This window comes from Megascapheus bottae, chromosome 15, assembly GCF_031878675.1.
Source record: "Megascapheus bottae isolate mThoBot1 chromosome 15, mThoBot2.hap1, whole genome shotgun sequence".
NCBI classification, from domain to species: domain Eukaryota; kingdom Metazoa; phylum Chordata; class Mammalia; order Rodentia; family Geomyidae; genus Megascapheus; species Megascapheus bottae.
Genome location: NC_143523.1, coordinates 46,873,671 through 46,891,442, shown reverse-complemented (window position 1 = coordinate 46,891,442; position 17,772 = coordinate 46,873,671). Strand labels below are relative to the sequence as shown.

Here is a 17,772-nt window from a genome sequence, read left to right as displayed (position 1 = left end):
ATGTAAAAACTATACAATATTTTCACCATTTAAGTCCATCAGCTGGGGATCAACTTCTAATTCTACAGTCATATTAACACTGCTTTTAATGTAAAAATCCTTAAAAATAAAGTGACAAATGTTATCAGAGGTGAAATTACTTATTGTACTAAATTTCTGAACTGTAAAGTTTCCTGATTGCCAAATTAAGACTAATATAAAAATAATGTATGTACACATTTTAAAAAAAGCAACAAGGCTTTCTTTTTTGTATCCAACTATGTCTCAGACTGTTTACTTCTGATGCTTAAGAATGAGAAATTTCAAAAAACAAAAAACACTATACTATTTCTTTTCAGTAGAAGAAAAAAATCTTTGCATGCAAACTTCCGTTACTGACAAGAATTTCAACATTTCATAAAACACTCTTATTTGGCTCATTAAATAACACCATTAAAAAAGCATTACAATGTGCTGGCATCTGTCTAACAATTACAGCACGAAGTTATTTCAGGTCCCTATACCACCTAAATTACAGCAATTTATTATTATGCAGTTATGTTTCCCTCATGAATACTTACTTATGTTCTCACTGAACCTTCAGAAAAAAATAGGAATTGCATTTTTGTTGCATCTTTGGTGAAAAATGCTAGCCCTACATTTGCATTAGTGAGAAGGACAGTGATGATCTTGTCGATATCTTGTCATTTCATGTGTGGCTATTTGCATTCTCTGGTTTCAGACTTATTGGTTTGAACTCAGAGCCTTCTTATCAGTATACTTTGCTTAAAGATGATTCGGAAGGCAAAAACTTTGTCAATAAAACACTTTCTAGACAGACATAGAGATTAGCTCAAAAAACACATATTGTTCACTTAGTAAATTTTTTTCCTTTTGAAGGTAATCAAGAGGTTAAAAAAGTATTATTTCTTAACTCGAGTCCTACTAGAAATCAAAAATTGTTCAGCCAATGAACTGTTAAAGTTGATTTGCTTAAGTTCATTCATTAAGCAAATACTCAGCAGGTAAGAGTAACAGCCTGACAAGACTCAAAGATGAGTCTACTGAAGTAAAAGAGCAGAAAACCTATACTTAAGCTTTCTGTTCAAACAACTAGGTAAGGACTCTTGACCAATCTTTCTTCTCTCTCTCTCTTTCTCTCTTTCTTTTTTTTAAAAAAGTAATTTTAGCCTTTCTCAGAACTAGCAAATCTGTCAACATATAAGCCAAGATGCAATACATTCAGACATCTAGGAACAACCTGGGAGAGAAAGCAAAGTTACTCATTTTCAACAACTACTATGTATTTAACCATGAACTCATTACAAAGATACATTCTTCATCCAATTAGTCTTTTCATTATTGCTGGTTTTGAAAATGGCCAACAATATTCATTAGGTACTGTGCCATTAACATTGCATTCAAAAAAAGAAAACATGGGAAACCAAATTCTTGCTCTCCTACTCTGCTGATAAGCTCTGGTATTGGCTAGAGTATGGTAGTACAAAAAGAGTCTTGTTGTTATATAAAAGGCAATAAACACATCAATTGAATAATGTTCATGTGCAGCCAAGATGAAGAAGATTCCAAAGAGGTTGAGAACCCAGGATAAAGTATGTAAGAAATTCCAGCTTCTTGGTGTATCTAAGGAAAAGACAATAAGATCATTTTAAAACTACATTCCTTCCAGTGCTTCTTAGATACATGGTTCTTAGGTTAGGCTGTTTTACATGCTCTTCATAGAATTTTATATCTTCCCCAACCTCCCTTGTAGTTAACTGTCTACCATGCACAGGATTTAAGAGATACTTACATTCTGTGACAAAGAAATTCAGCATTGTTAGGACAACAGTGTGGCCACTGAACATGTAATCTCCACAAGTATGCACGCCAGTCAGGGTCATACCAAAGCCACTCCAAATGGCAAAGGCTCGGTGTAATTTCTCCCATACACTGCCATATATCTATAAAGAAAGCTACAGTTTAGTGTTTCAACTATTAAGGGAGGGAGATAAAGAGCTTCCCAACATCCACTCCTAGAGAGACTCAAGTGAGAAATAACTTAGAAATCATCAATTAAAAGCAACTAGGGTCCCTAGTCTAAATATTTGCATCTTTGCTTCAAGAATGGTCAAAACTTGACTATACCCAGGAAAAAAAATGTGAGAATTAAATGGTATCACTATAATGCAAACCCCTTTATAATTTTTTTTAAAAAGGTCATTATAACACAAGGATATAAGAATATTTCTAAGTTTTGTTTTGTTTTGTTTTTTAGCCAGTCCTGAGGCTTAACTCAGGGCCTGGGCACTGTCCTTGAGCTGCTTTTTCTCAAGGCTAGCACTCTACCACCTAAGCCACACAACCACTTCTGGCTTTTTCTGTTTATGTGGTACTGAGGAATCGAATTCAGGGCTTCATGCATGGGAGACAAGCACTCAAACATTAAGCCACATTTCCAGCCATATCTCTTAAGTTTTAGTTCAATACCTAGATATACTGTATTTCCTAGCATATCTCACAGCTACATATGGCCATGTGACCAAATAAGTATAATTATAAAGGAGTTCTGAGAAGATATTTGTAAAGGAATGAGATAACAGCTCAGGAAATATGTTCCACTATTCTCTCTTTCCTTTTTCAGTTCTACTCCTCAGACATGATAGCTGGAGCTCTAGCAGCTACCCTGGACCATAAGTAGCCGTGAAGATGGATATAAGCCAAGTATTATTAGGTAGGTAGAACATAGAGTAATTATACTAGGCCTCAAGTACCTACATTCAGACTTCACACACATTACCTAACATCTATTTTGAATTTCCAACTATTACCAGCCAAACATAATTTCAACTCCTATACATATACTTAAAAAACAACAATAACCTATTTTGAGGAAAGCCTTGAGTTAACAATATCTTAAAGGGGTAGGGTAACTTCTTAAAAGGCATTCAACTTTTAACAATGATAATAAAAGCCACTAAAATTTTGTGTGAATTTACTGTATGCAAAGCATACTGATAAATCCTCTGAACAAGTTCTATCAAGTAATTCAATCTGAAGATAAGGAAACAAGCACCACACCCCTAGGGAGTAACAAAGTCAGGACATACACTTTTGGAATACAATTTCAAAGCTATTTGTCTTTGTTTTGCAGTACTAAGGTTTCAACTCAGGGGCTAATACTTACTAGGCAAGTGTTCTACTACTTGAGGTACACACAGAACCCTTATTTGCTTTAGTTTGTTTTTCAGATAGAGTCTCATGATTTTGTTGGACCTGCTTCTGCTTCAGACAACAACCATTCTACTTCCACTTTCTACTTTCCACTGTGTGGGAGAGGGAGAGGGAGAGGGAGAGAGGGAGAGGGAGAGAGGGAGAGAGAGAGAGAGAGAGAGAGGGAGGGAGGGAGGGAGGAGGGAGGGAGAGAGAGAGGGAGAGAGAGAGAGAGAGAGAGAGAGAGAGAGAGAGAGAGAGAGAGAGAGAGAGAGAGAGAGAGAGAGAGAGAGAGAAATATCTCTGGGGCCAGGAGCATAGCCTAATGGTAGAGTACTTGCCTAGCATGCATGAAGCCCTGGGTTCAATTCGTTGATACCACATACTCAAAAAAAAAAAAAAAAAAAAAAAGCCAGAAGTGGCGCTGTGGCTCAAGTGACAGAGTGCTAGCCTTGAACAAAGTGTCCCAGGACAGTGCCCAGGCCCTGAGTTCAAGCCCCATGACTGACAAAAAAGAAAAGAAAAAAATTACCTTATAAAGTTCAGTATAAAGAATTTCATTGCTGGCTGCTATCTCCTTAATTTTCTATTTTTAATGATTACTGCAAATAACACAGGTCAATAAGTAAGTTATAATATAATAAAAGCAATTAACAGTATTTAGGGCAGGTTTAAATAGAAATATCCATATATAATGGATATTGGAAAAGTTATTAGAGACAAGAAAAGTACTGTTCACACTGTAGAAGAATGGCATCTAATTTACTTTTTTTTTTCTTTGCCAGTCCTAAGGCTTTAACCCAGGGACTGGGCTCTATCTATCCCTAAGTCTCTCTGTACTCGACCACTTGAGCCTACAGCACCATGTCTGGCCTTTTCTGTTTATGTGGTATGGAGGAATCGAACTCAGGGCTCCATGCATGCTAGGAAAGCACTTTACCACTAAAGCCACATTCTCAGCCCATGATTTACTTTTGTAGCAAATGTTTCAGTCCTACACATACATACACCAATCCTTTTCTTCGAATGGCTGCTCTAAAATTACATCCCTCAGCTGCAGAAAATTTTCTTGCTTTGTAGGAAAGTAAAACATTTAGCTCCAAATATACTTTTTTTTGGATCTTTGGAGCTGGTTATTCAGAGAAATTGTGTGTGCGTGGGGGGAGAATCTGTTCGTTGGGAAAAGAAATTTAATCTGTCAGTAATGTAAGCAACACATATATACTCAGTTGAGATTTTCTCCAAGGTGAGCCTAGGAAAGGCTCTCCTAGAAAGAAGAGATTGGGATCTGATAACTGTCCTAAACAGAAGGGACCACAGGTGGCATCCTGAGAAAAACTCTGTTTACATGACCACCTTCAGCTGATCATGGTAGCACATAACTACAAACTCAGCACTAACTCAGTTGTGAGGGAAGAAAATGGAAAGTCAAGGCTAGCCTAGGCTACACAGAGAGCTCAAGGCCAGCCTGGACTATACAGCAAGACTTTGTCTCAAAACAAAAACAAAAGTTCAAGTCCCACAACTGGAGGAAAAACAAAACAAAACAAAGCCACTGGCAAGTCACATATGACAGCTGAGAAGTTTCTGCACCTTAGTAAATTCGTATGCTTTTTCTTCTTTTAGTCTGTCAGTTTAGTTCGTGTTCTAGGCTTACTTTACATACAAGGAACAATTTGAAAACAGTTTACATTCAAATATTTTTTAAAAGATCATAAAATTATCAGACATCATCTTTCATTTGTTAGACAGCAGTGACAACATTGATAATAAACAGTGCCAACAAGAGAGTGGAAAATATCCGTGTTCATAAACTTGATAGTAGTATCACCTATAATCTGTCTTTGCCAAAGGTTATCTACAGTTGCAGTGACATAGATTACAGTGTTTGCATGTCTTCTTTGAGGGAAAAATAGACATAACTGAAGAATAGGGTTAAGGTAAGGTTTTATTGCTTTCATAGTAAAATATTAAATGTTCCTCTGAGCAGTCCTTAAATACAACATACTCATGTTTTATACAAAATATTAAAATAACTAGGTTCTAAGTTTATTTTTTTCCTAATCTAATTTCAAAAACAGAATTTAAATTTCTTCTCTTTTGTGGTTTCAAAGGAACCAGTTTTAGAAAAAGGCCAGATATATATGACAGAAGCCTAAAAACATATATGGATATGAAACAAAATAATATCAGGAAAATGAGTACCACTATGATGGCTTTTTTTTTGGCTACCCCACACACATATATTTGTACACATAAAGAAGTATAAGATACCTTTTTAAAAAATTAAAGTATTTTTGGCCAGGAGTGTAGCCTAGTGGGAGAGTGCTCGCCTAGCATTCATGAAGTACTGGGTTTGATTCCTCGGTACCAAATACACAGAAAAAGCCAGTAGTGGTGCTGTGGCAGAGCACTAACCTTGAGTAAAAAGTGTCCAACAGTGCCCAGGCCCTGAGTTCAAGCCCCAGAACTGGCAAAAAAGAAAAAAAAAAAAGAGAGACAATTCATAACCCCCTTTTTGTGTTCCTAGTAGCATAATTTCTCATCTTCTGTTTAAGCAGAGAGATTTATCTACTGCCTATAACAAGCTGCAAAGTACAAAAATAAAATATTATTCTATATATTCCACAAGGAGTTTAAGTGGAATATATTCAAACTACAACATTAAAAAAAGGGGGGGTGGTACACTAGAGCTGAAGAGCTCAGGGACAGCTCCCAAGCCAAGTTCAAGCCCCATGACCCACAAAAAAAAGTCCCCTTGAGCTTTTTATCTCCAACAAACTACTGGCTGGAAGTGGCTCAAGTGGTAAGGCACTAGCCCTGAGCACAAAAAGGCTCAGGGACAGTACCCAGGCTTTGAGTTCAAGCACTAGGACTGGCAAAAAAAAAAAGGGGGGGGGTGGTGATGAAGACAATGACAGGACCAGAGTAAGTCATGTGCAGATTTAAAGATACTGAGGATAGTCAGAAAAGGAAATGTATGAAAAAGAGGTAACTCAAACCATTTTTCTACAGCGCTGAAGCATGAAATGAATGACCATAGACAGAAATAACAGGGGGAAAGCTAGCTACTCCGGAGGCTGAGATTTGAGGATCAAGGTGCAAAAACAGTCTGGGCACAAATGGACCTGAGACTCTTATCTCCAATTAACCTCTAGAAAACAGGAAGTGGAGCTTAGCTCCAGGTTAGAGTGGTAGCCTTGAGGTAAAGAGCTCAGGGACAGCACCCAGGCTGAGTTCAAGCCCCATGACCCACCAAAAAATATTAAAAAAATAAATAAATAACAGGGGGAATAAGTGTCCAGCTCAAGACTGTTACCAAATTATTTCCAGAGCTTTACTACAGATACTGCCAATACCAGAAAGCATATTTTAATAGTAAGAGCAAAAGCTTAGTACTATTACATATATTGTGCCATCAACTCAAAAAGTAGGTAGCAGGCTACCTTTCCAGTACACTGCAGGTGCTGTCCTGGCACGGAGAGGGAGGTCACAAACATGGTAAAGCAGCGAAGCAAGAATACAGTGCCCATCAGACTACAGAGCCTTCGAAGAAGAATTGACCTGTGAACAAAGTGACCAAAGAGGGAAAGATCAGAAGATACCACACCAAAAAGGAAAAAAAAAAAAACAAAAAACAACCAACCAACCCTAAGCATCAAATGTTTGCCTAAAGAGAAAGAAAGAAGAAAAATGACTAGTTTCTTTGAAGAACGTTTTAGAGACAATCAAGGCATCATTATCCCACAAAACTCTTCTGTAATGGAAATGTTCTAACTATACTATCCATTCAAAAACCCACACTGGCTCTTCTTTTTGTGTGTAGGTCAAATCTTATTTCATTTTAATTAAATGCAATAGCTGCATGTGGGTAGTGTTTAATATGTTGAATAAATATAAATTAGATCCTAAGAATATCATTCTGATGTAAAATATGGCTAAGTGAATGTAAGAGTGACGTAAGAAGATACAAGTTCTCTAGTAAGTTTAGTGTTAAGTCTTTATGACTAACTGCTCAAATTTACTGCCTACCTAATACTCTTAAGTTTTCCTAACTTAAATGTAAGTTATAAAACAATAAGCCTTTTTTAAAAAAAGCACCACGATTTATAGTAAGCATATCTGAAACAAAATTTTTGGCTAATTGTAACTGGATATTCATAAACATTGTGGCTCTCTCTCTTGCTCCCTGTCCACTTTATTTTTTTCATAAAAACAATTCCAATCCCATTGCATTTATTGTCACCTGATAATAAGGTCACCATTATTAAAACTGTATGAACAATAGTGTTTCAATAACAAGGCTCATCAAAAAGATACAAACAAATGTTTTCATATTAACAGGAAAGAACACTTTATGTACAGGAGTCTTTTCTGTATTTGTGCACCTAAGCCATGTCCCTGAGCCTTTCTGCTCAAGGTTAGCCCTCTACCACTTATGCTATAGCTCTACTTCTGGCATTTTTGGTAGTTTATTACCATAAGAGTCTCACAGACTTTCTAGCCCAAGCTGGCTTTGAACTGGGATCCTCATATCTTTTGTCTGCATCATCTAACATAGGCTCATTTGCTCATCAAAATCAATAATGCAGTCCTCTACTCTCATATTCACTTGTTCATAAAGCTACACCAGAATCTGAGATCGGTTTTTGTAAGATCTGAAGATAAGGTTGATGGGCTACACCACTTGACTCTGGTTACAATATGTTCTTTCTTCAAATGACCTAAGTTCAAACAAACTGAGATGTGGGGACAGAATCTTTTACTTTCTTACATGTTTAAAAATGACCCTCTCTTAGTCAAGAAAAAAATATTGAGCTGGGTGTGGTAACATGTCTGTAATCTTAACTCTGGGGAAACTGAGGCAAAAGAGAGAAAGTTCAAGACCAGCCACCCAAAAGAAACCCTATCTTAGGGCCAGGAGTTTGGCCTACTGGTAGAGTGCTTTCCTAACATGCATGAAGACCCAGGTTCTATTCCTCAGTACCATGTACATATAAAAAGCCAGAAGTGGTGCTGTGGGTCAAGTGGTAGAGAGCTAGCCTTGAAAAAGCCCAAGTATGGTACTCAGACCCTGAGGTCAAGCCTGGGGACTGGCATTTAAAAAAAAAAAAAAAAAAAGGAAAAAGAACCCCTGATTTAAAAATAAAAACACTTGAGCTGGGAGTTTGACCTAGTGGTAGAGTGCTTGCCTAGCACACACAAAGACCTGGGTTGGATTCCTCTGTACCACACACATAGAAAAAAGCCAGAAGTAGTGCTGAGGCTCAAGTGGTAGAGCTCTAGCCTTAAGAAATCCCAGTGCTCAGGCCCTGAGCTCAAGCCCAGGACTGGCCAAAAAAACCCACTGACTACAGACATTTCTAATTTTATGTGCACATCTAGAATGGAGCCCAGGAATCTGCTTTAACAACCTAGATATGATTCTAATGATATTAAGATCATAAGTAAATAATTCTTTCTTTTTTATGTTTGTTGGTCCTGGGACTTAAACTCAATGCTTGGATATTGTCCTTGAACTCTTTAGCTCAAGGCTACTGACCTACCCCTTGAGCCACAGCACCACTTCCAGTTTTCTAGTACTTAATTGGAGATAAGAGTCTCAGGGACTTTAGTGCCTGGGCTGGCTATGATCTCAGATCCAGCCTCCAGAGGAGCTAGGATTAGAGGTATGAGCCAATGTGCCCAGCATTAAAAAAAAAACAAAAAACAAAACACTTAACTGAGTAAATACTGTACTTGTAACTACCCAGACACTATAATACTTTGCTGAACCTACTAAGATTTCCTAAAATATAAACTGTTTGCCATAAAAAATGGGTAGTTTAAGCTGGACACAGTGGCTCATGCCTGTAATCCTAGCTACTCAGGAGGCTGAGGTCTAAGGCTCTCAGTTCAAAGTCAGCCTAGGCAATAAAGTCAGTGAGAAACTAATTTCCAATTAATCGCTAGAAAACGGATGTGGGGCTATGGCTCAAGGGTAGGATAGTAGCTGAGAGCTGAAGAGCTCAGGGACAGTGCCCAGGCCCAAAATTCAAGCCCCATTACCCACAAAAAAAAAAAAAGAGTGGGTAGATTAAATGCACTCAATCTTGTGAGGTAACAGAAAACAGCAGTGACTCATGTATTTTCTAACCACCTCTAATTTTAAGTCTTCCAGAATTTAAAAGAGGGCAGAATGGGATAGAAAAAGGGTCAGTATGGCCTCAAAGTATGACAAAAATAGCTCTCATCAACCTTTCTGTTCACCTTCAAAGCACTGCAATAGCTGTGGCTTAGAATATAACAGTCTATCACACAGTTACCTCAGTATCTCCTGGTGAGAAAAAAGAGCCCAAAACTAAAAGGGCCCTATTCTTTTCCAAAGTCCCGAAGACACTGGATAACACAGAACCACAAACTTTACAATTCTTTAAAAACTGATCATTATGCCTGGTTTCTAATTAAATAATTTCCATTAAAGGAATTGTTTAAAAGAATAAGGGAAAAGAACCTCCCTCCCCTTATATATCCCTTGTTTATTAAATTAAATTTAAAGAAAACTTCCTTTTATATTCTTTGAGAAAGTACCAAGATGCATTCTCCCCATTTAGCAACTTCCTATATCATCTGAAACAAATGACACTTCAGATATGCATATCTATGCAAAATCAATCTTTCTTTTTTTTTTTTTTGCCAGTCCTGGGCTTGAGCTCAGGGCCTGAGCACTGTCCTTGGACTTTCTCAAGGCTAGAGCTCTACCACTTGAGCCTCAGCACCACTTCCGGCTTTTTTGCTATGTATGTGGTACCGAGGAATCGAACCCGGGTCTTCATGCATGCTAGGCAAGCACTTTAACCACTAGGCCAAACTCCCGGCCCCGCAAAATCAATCTTTTTAAAATGGGAATTCTCCAAGCAGAAAACAATTTCTTCCAATGAAATATGTGACTAAACAATGTCCTTGGAGGAGTTTCTATCCTACAGAAATTGACATTTTAGTTGGGGGGGGGGTAGGAGAGAGGACGGGAGAGAGGGGGAGGAAGGAGGAAGGGGGAGAGGGGAGGAGAGGGAGGGAAAGGGGAAGAGAGGGAGGGAAGGGAGAGAGAGAGAGAGGGAGGGGAGGGAGTGGGGGGGGAGATCTCCAAAAGAACGAAGAAGAAAGAGAAAACTTAGAAGACTAGGACAACAGATGACCACTCCAACTCTCACTTTTCCCTGGAATATACATTTAGATTATTAAAGGTATTTGGGGCTGACACCATTTTCCTTTGTCAAAAACTGTAACATCAAGCTAGGAGTGGTGGCTCACGCCTATAATCCTAGTTACTCAGGAGGCTGAGATCTGAGGATCAAGGTTCAATGCCAGCCTGGACACAAAAGGACCTGAGACTCTTATCTCCAATTAACCTCTAGAAAAAATGGGAAGTACAGCTGGGCTCAAGGGTAGGGCGGTAGCCTTGAGCTGAAGAGCACAAGGACAGTGCTCACGCCTCTTCAAGCCCCATGACCCACCAAAAAACAAACAACTGTAATATCAGCCAGGTATGGTGGCTCACACCTGAGGATCACAGTTCAAAGACAGCCAGGCAGGGCAAAAATGTCCTGAGATTCTTATGTCCAATTAACCACTAGAAAACCAGAAGTGGCGATGTGGATCAAGGAGTAGGGCAATAGTCTTGAGCTGAAGAGTTCAGGGACAATGAATGCTCAGGCCCAGATTTCAAGTCCCACGACCCACAAAAACCGACAAAAAAACCCCCAAAAAACCTGTAATGTCACACTGACTAGAGAAGGAGATGAAGAAGAAAAATGCAAAGGGAGAGGTGAAGTATGACAACTTGAGACAAGAGAGTCAAAACACTTTCAGTCTTTAGCAGATAAGCAAAGTACCTGTGCTTGTGAAGGAGGAGGACCAGAAGCCAAATATAGCACAGAATCACACCGCATACTTCGGTCATGGCAAAGGCCCATGGAATTCTAGGAACGCTGAAACAGGAAAAAAAAAAATTTTTGAATTGAACAGATGTCATCTTTTTCACTTTTCTTTTTTTTTTTTTTCTTACCAGTCCTGGGGCTTGAACTGAGGGCCTGAGCACTGTGGCTCAGCTTCTTTGTGCTCAAGGCTACTACTCTACCATTTGGATCCACCACACCACCTCCAGCTTTTTCTGCTTATGTGCTGCTGAGGAATCAAACCCAGGGCTTTGCGCATGATAGGCACATTCATAGCCCCCATTAATTCCCTTTTTCTTTCCCAATTTCTTTTGTATTGATCTATTTTCCACAAATGTCTAGTTATTCTGGGATTGTTTATATTTGACAATAAAGTACTAAAAAAGATAATTACAACTACTATGTAATTAAATGTTCTAAAAGTGCATGGACTGAGCTTTGTCAAACTATAGAATGCAAGGCAGAGTGAGTGGGCAGAATTCTGGCTAATTAGAGGAGATTATTGTCCCAAACATTGTTTACCTACAAATATAGGTTTAAACAAACAAACAAACAAAAAGAAGGAAGGGAAGGGAAGGGAAAAAGGAAAGAAGGAAGGAAGGAAGGACGGAAGGGAGGGAGGGAGGGAAGGAGGGAGGAGGGAGGGAGGGAGGGAAGGAAGGAAGGGGGCTGGCAGTTTGGCCTAGTGATAGAGTGCTTGCATAGCATGCACAAAGAGCTGGGTTCGATTCCTCTGTACCACATATATAGAAAAAAGCCGGAAGTGGTGCTGAGGTTCAAGTGGTAGAGTTCTAGCCTTGAAAAGCCTAAGGACAGTGTTCAGGTAAGCTTTAGGTCCTGAGTTCAACCACCAGTGACACCAACAAAATAAAGAGCATAAAAGCTTTATAATGAATCAAAGTGCAGGCAAAATTTAGTTTCTAATATACTGTAAATAGAAAACATGTTTATACAAAAATTTAAATGCAATTATAGTAGTGTTGTTACTAATAGCTCAAAGGTAGAAACAACTTCAGTGTCCATAAACCAATGCAGAAATACACTATTTGCTACTAAAATAATACGTGTTACAGTAAGGATGAATGTTAAATATAATATGCTAAGTGAAAGAAGCCAGGAACACAAAAGGGCCACATAAGCTGGGAACTGGTGTCTTTTACCTGTAATCCAGGCAACTGAGGCAGCTGAGGTTTATACAGTTCAAAGCCATACAAGGAAGAAAAGTTTACGAGACTCTTAACATTGGTTAACTACCCAAAAAGAAGCCAGAAATGGAGCTGTGGCTCAAAGTGTTGTACTAGCCTTGAGCATAAAAACTCTGACAGTTCCTAGGCTTTGAGTTCAAGCACCAGTACTGGCACACGCACCATAAAACAAAGGTTATATGGGTTTCCTTTATGGGATGTTTAGAGTAAACATACTCATAGAAACAAAGTAAATTAGTAGCTTTCAGGATATGATTTCTTTTCCTCCTCACTCCCTCCTCACCTCTCCTCTTTCTTTTTTTAGACAGGGTCTTGCTAGGTAGGTAGCCTAGATTGACTCTGAATTTATTATCCTACTGTTTCAGTGTTCTCAGAGTGACTACCACTAGAACTGGGTAAAGTATTATTTCTAATGGGTATGAGTTTCTTTTGAGGATGAACATGTTCTAGAATTACTGGTTGATGGTTGTACAACTTTGAAATGTACCAAAAATCAATGAATTGTGCACTACCTCCCACCCCTCACTGTGGATGCCAGTCAAGAGTCTATTACTTGAGCCACATCTCTTTTTGGTCTATAGATAGAGCTTGCTAACTTTGCCAGGACTAGTCTTAAACTTATAATCCTTCTGCCTCTGCTAGTGTGTAGCTAACATATTGGCCTAACCCATACATGTCAAATTGTATCCTTTTATTTATTTACTTTTTTCTTGAATGCAGAGCCTTGTACTTGCTAGCCAGGCATTCTTCCATAATTCACTCCCCATCCTAAATTGTACAGTTGAAAACAATATCCTCATTGCTCTATTAAACAATCTCCATCTTGTCTTATACCTAGATATAACCATTCATATAAGATCAGCATCTATTCTCATTTAAAAATTTAAAAACTAAGCTGGGCGCCGAGGCTCCTGCCCAGGAGTCTTGAGCTGAAGAGCTCAGGGAGAGTGCCCAAACCCAGTGTTCAAGCCCCACGACCAACCAAAGAGAGCAAGAGCGAGAGTGAGAGCGAGAGCGAGGGGTGGGGGCAAGTGAAAAAAAAAAAAAAAAAAAAACACGAAAGAAACCAGGCCTGGTTGCTCACGCCTATAATCTTAGCTATTCAGGTGGCTGAGATCTGAGGATCTCGGTTCAAAGCCAGCCCAGGCCTGATAGTCCATGAGACTCTTAGCTCCAATTAACCACTAGAAACTTCGAAGTGGTACGGTGTCTCCAGGGGTAGGGTGGTAGCCTTGCACTGAAGAGCTCAAGGACACCGCTCAGGCCCAGAGTTCAAGCCCCAAGAGAGAGAGAGAGAGAGAGAGAGAGAGAGAGAGAGACACACACACACACACACACACACACACACACACAAACAGCAAGTAAGCAAGAAAAAAAGATTTAGGTTAAACAAATTTGAAAGGAGGCAAGATTATCACATAGATGACATAAATATCACATCCAATGCATATAGTACAATTCTGTTGCACTGTGATGTTACATTTGGTCAACTGGAGAAAATGAAATATTCCATATCTTGGCATTATAAATACTTTATTATCACTACATTAAGTAATATGTAAGTACCATCATATGACTATGTTGCTCCTCAGTGGTCATTTACCTAATGGATCTGAATATCCTAATGTCGAAATCAATTACAGACTAAAAGCTGAAAAAAGTCATATCATCCAAATTTACTTGCTCTTGCAGGGCCTTTCAATTTATACAATTTTTTATATGTTCATTACGATGGATTCATGGATTATTTTTCTTACCCAAGATATTATAATTCATTACCATCATTTTTTTGATGCTGTCTTAATCTGATCTTAATTTGATTAAGCTCTTTCAAACCAGATCTTACGTTCTTTTGACATTTTCCATTGCTTTTATGCACAAGTTCTTCCTCAGGCTTATTTCATACTTTCCTTGATCTGGACAAAATTAGCCACTTCTCCAAGGATCCCTAGTCTAGCATTTTTGCTTGTTTCTGCCAGTCCCAGGGCTTGAACTCAGGGTCTGAGCACTGTCCTTGGGCTTTCATGAGGCTAGAGCTCTACCACTTGAGCCACAGTATCACTTCTGGATTTTTCTATGTATGAGGTATTGTGGAACCGAACCTAGGTCTTTGTGCATGTTAGGCAAGCACTCCACCACTAGGCCACGCTCCCAGCTTAGTCTAGCTTTTAGTGGAGAATGATTATTTAGAATACTTGTGACGTCTTACAAATCACTTCAAACCAGTTTATAGCAATTATCTGCATTCTAATTTATGGTTGAATGGTATTTCACTGTATAGACAAGCCACAGTATATTCAGCAGTTTCCTATAGATAAGCAGTTAGACTATTTCTAAATCTATGACTAATGCAAATAATGACCCAACAGATATGTGTGTGTGTGGGGAAACTCTCCAGGTAAATTCTAGCACATTTCATAGTTCCTTCAACCCATTACAATCACACATTATTATTATTATTATTATTACTTTTTTTTTTTTTGATCAGTTGTGTGGGCTTGGATTCTGGTCCTCGACGCTGTCCCTGAGCTCTTCAGCTCAAGGCTAACTGCCCTACCCCTGTAGCCACAGAGCCACTTCCAAGAACTTATTATTTTCTTCTCTCTTCTTTTCTGGTCTTTCCCTTCTGTTCTTATTCCCAAGACCTAGGTTTATTTATTCTGCTAACTTAGGTGATTCTACCCCAAATTCAAGTTCATATGTCTATCTTTTGACATCTGATTTGTTGTAAAAGATATCTCAAACATTATGTTCAAAACTGAAGCTTAATCTTATCAAATCAGCTCACGCAAAAAAAAAAAAAAATTAAATTTTGGCCAGGCAATGACTCATGACTGTAATACTAGCTACTCAGGAGGTTACAATCTGAGGATCAAGGTTCAAAGCCAGTCCAGACACTAAAGTCCATGATGAGACTCTTGTCTCCAATTAACCACTGGAAAATGGGAAGTGGTGCTATGGCTCAAGGGGTAGGGTGGTAGCCTTGAGCTGAAGAGCTGAGGGACAGCACCCAGGCCCAGAGTTCAAGCCCCATGACAGACGAAAAAATAAAAAAATAAAAAAACCTTGGGGCTGGGAATGTAGCTTAGTGGTACAGTGCTTGCCTAACATGCATGCAGCCCTGTGTTTGATTCCTCGGTACCACATATATACTGAAAGGCACTTTCAGCAGTATAAAATATATTATAAAAATGAACAAGGTACTACAAATGTTACAAAAACGTTTAAAGTATTTCTGAGTATATATTCACTGTCCTCTTCCTCCTCCTCCTCTTCTTCTGCCAGTCCTGGGGCTTGAACTCAGGGCATGAGCACTGACCGTGGACTTTCATAAGGCTAGAGCTCTACCACTTGGGCCACAGCACCACTTCTGGCTTTTTCTATGTATGTGGTACCGAGGAATCAAACCCAGGTCTTTATGCATGCTAGGCAAGCTCTCTACCACTAGGCCAAACTCCCGGCCCTGTTCTATTTTTTAGTTTATACAATTGCTTTTTAATTTAAATGTAAATACATAGGCTATATATATAATATTGGAGTGGTTTTTTTTGTTTGTTTGTCTTTTTTATCAGTCCTGGAGCTTGAACTCTGCCCCCCCTCAAAAAAAAAAAAAGCCTAGAGGCATGAATCACCAGCATGCAATTTCTATTTCATTTGGTATTTAATAAAGCAGAATGCTTTACTATCAGTGGTAACTCAGTAATATAAGAGACTGCCTACATTTCAGAGGAAGCAGAATCTTACCCATCATTTAAACAAGCAAAATTAACCAAGTTCCATTTTTTTTTACAAAAATCCTTCTAGGAAACCCTTTTAAAATCTGAGGTATCCAAAGATTTAAACCTATAGAGAGTTGAACTAAGCAATCAGCTTTCTGACTCATTTAGAATTGTACTTTACTTTAAACTAGTTAAATGGCTAAAAATATTTTTTTTGATGGTATTGAGGATTGAAACCAGGGCCTCACATATGCTTGATAGAGATTCTACAACTGAATTACACTCCCATCTTTTTTATTTTTGAAGAATCACAGAATTGTCTCAAACTTGCAATCCTTCTAACTTGTTCTCCTGAGTAGCTTGGATTAGAGGCATGTGCCATGACACCCAGCAAAGCTTATCTTTTTTATATCATCAGATAAAGCAAACGGAAAGTGTATGCTAACTACAATCACAAAAATAACACATTGTCACACATATTATCATTGTTGTTTTTTCCTTTCTTGCCAGTCTGGGGGCTTAAACTCTGAGCCTGGGCTCTGTCCCTGAGCTTCTTTTGCTGAAGGCTAGTCCTCTATCACCTGCGCTACAGCACCACTTCCGGTGTTTTCTGAGTAATTTATAGGAGCTAAGAATCTCTTGGACTTTCCTGCCTGAGCTGGCTTTGAACTGTGATCCTCAATCTCAGCCTCCTGAGTAGCTAGGGTTAGAGGTATGAGCCACCAGCACCCAGTTATTGTCATCACAGCAACCTTCTACAAACTTAGCATCTAAAAGTAAAACTTACCTGTCTAAGAATATATCTGGGAGTGGTGGGTAGGTCTGCATGTCAGGCACTCGCTCATGGACTATGACCATAATGAAAGATGTAAACCCAAATACTATAAAAACATATATACAACTCAATATGGTCTTCCAGTACTCTGGATCCAATCTTCGAATACAGTGCTTGTTTTTGCCATTCATGTACTGGTATGAATCAGAATTCAAGTCACTGATGGGTCCGTCACAGTCTTGTGAAGGCTCTCCATTACAGAGCCAGTCTGTATTTTGAAGAGCAGTGATAAATGGGGCCATAGAATTCATGGGACTGTCACTATTATAGCCCATCTCTTCTAAGACATCAATATGTATTTTCTGCAATTTTCTGACTGACAGCATTAACCTTTTAATGTCCCCTAGGACTTTGATCTCCAGAGGAGGCGATCGAAGATCATACTCAGTTAGCGTTAGCAATGTGATTCCATCAAGTCGGTGCTTGTTGCATAGAATGTCCACATATTCAAAAAAGCCTTCATCTTTTAGCCACACAGCTACATGCTTAGTAGTCCAACGGCGAATGCAGAGTTGATTAGGACCTGCCATTTCTTCCTCAACTGCCTGTTGAGGCAAAACAAGAAAGTAAAACAAAACTTTCATTTATCTAAACTACTTCTTTGAAGATCAAGTACACATAAACATACCAGAATCAGCAATTTACCAGTATTTTCTTATCTACTTTTAGAGTCAAAGAAAGGTTATTCAGTAAATAATAACTTTCCAACAAATGCATATTTTAATGACCTCACACATACAACTAAGAAGAAAAATCAAATGACTTAACTTTTTTTCCTTCCTCTCTTTTTGTTGTGCTGGTGCTAGAGATTAAATCTACAAACTCACATTTAATGTAGGCAAGGCTCATCATTAAACTACATAGTCAACACCATCATCTAACATTTT

The 17,772-nt window shown here is 38.7% G+C and overlaps 1 protein-coding gene across 2 annotated transcripts in view; it reads right to left on the bottom strand.

Moving 5' to 3' along the window:
- Positions 1 to 560: 560 nt before the first annotated feature.
- Positions 561 to 17,772, bottom strand: part of Samd8 (sterile alpha motif domain containing 8) — a 33,389-nt gene continuing 16,177 nt past the window's right edge. For both annotated transcript variants that reach the window (XM_090346620.1, XM_090346621.1), the window contains exons 2-6: positions 16,838 to 17,430; positions 11,064 to 11,159; positions 6,639 to 6,756; positions 1,793 to 1,943; positions 561 to 1,623 (exon numbers count right to left, since the gene is read on the bottom strand). In XM_090346620.1, coding sequence (XP_090202746.1) covers positions 1,319 to 1,623; positions 1,793 to 1,943; positions 6,639 to 6,756; positions 11,064 to 11,159; positions 16,838 to 17,430 — 1,263 coding nt within the window. In that variant the 3' untranslated portion in view covers positions 561 to 1,318. The remainder of the gene's footprint in view (positions 1,624 to 1,792; positions 1,944 to 6,638; positions 6,757 to 11,063; positions 11,160 to 16,837; positions 17,431 to 17,772) is intronic.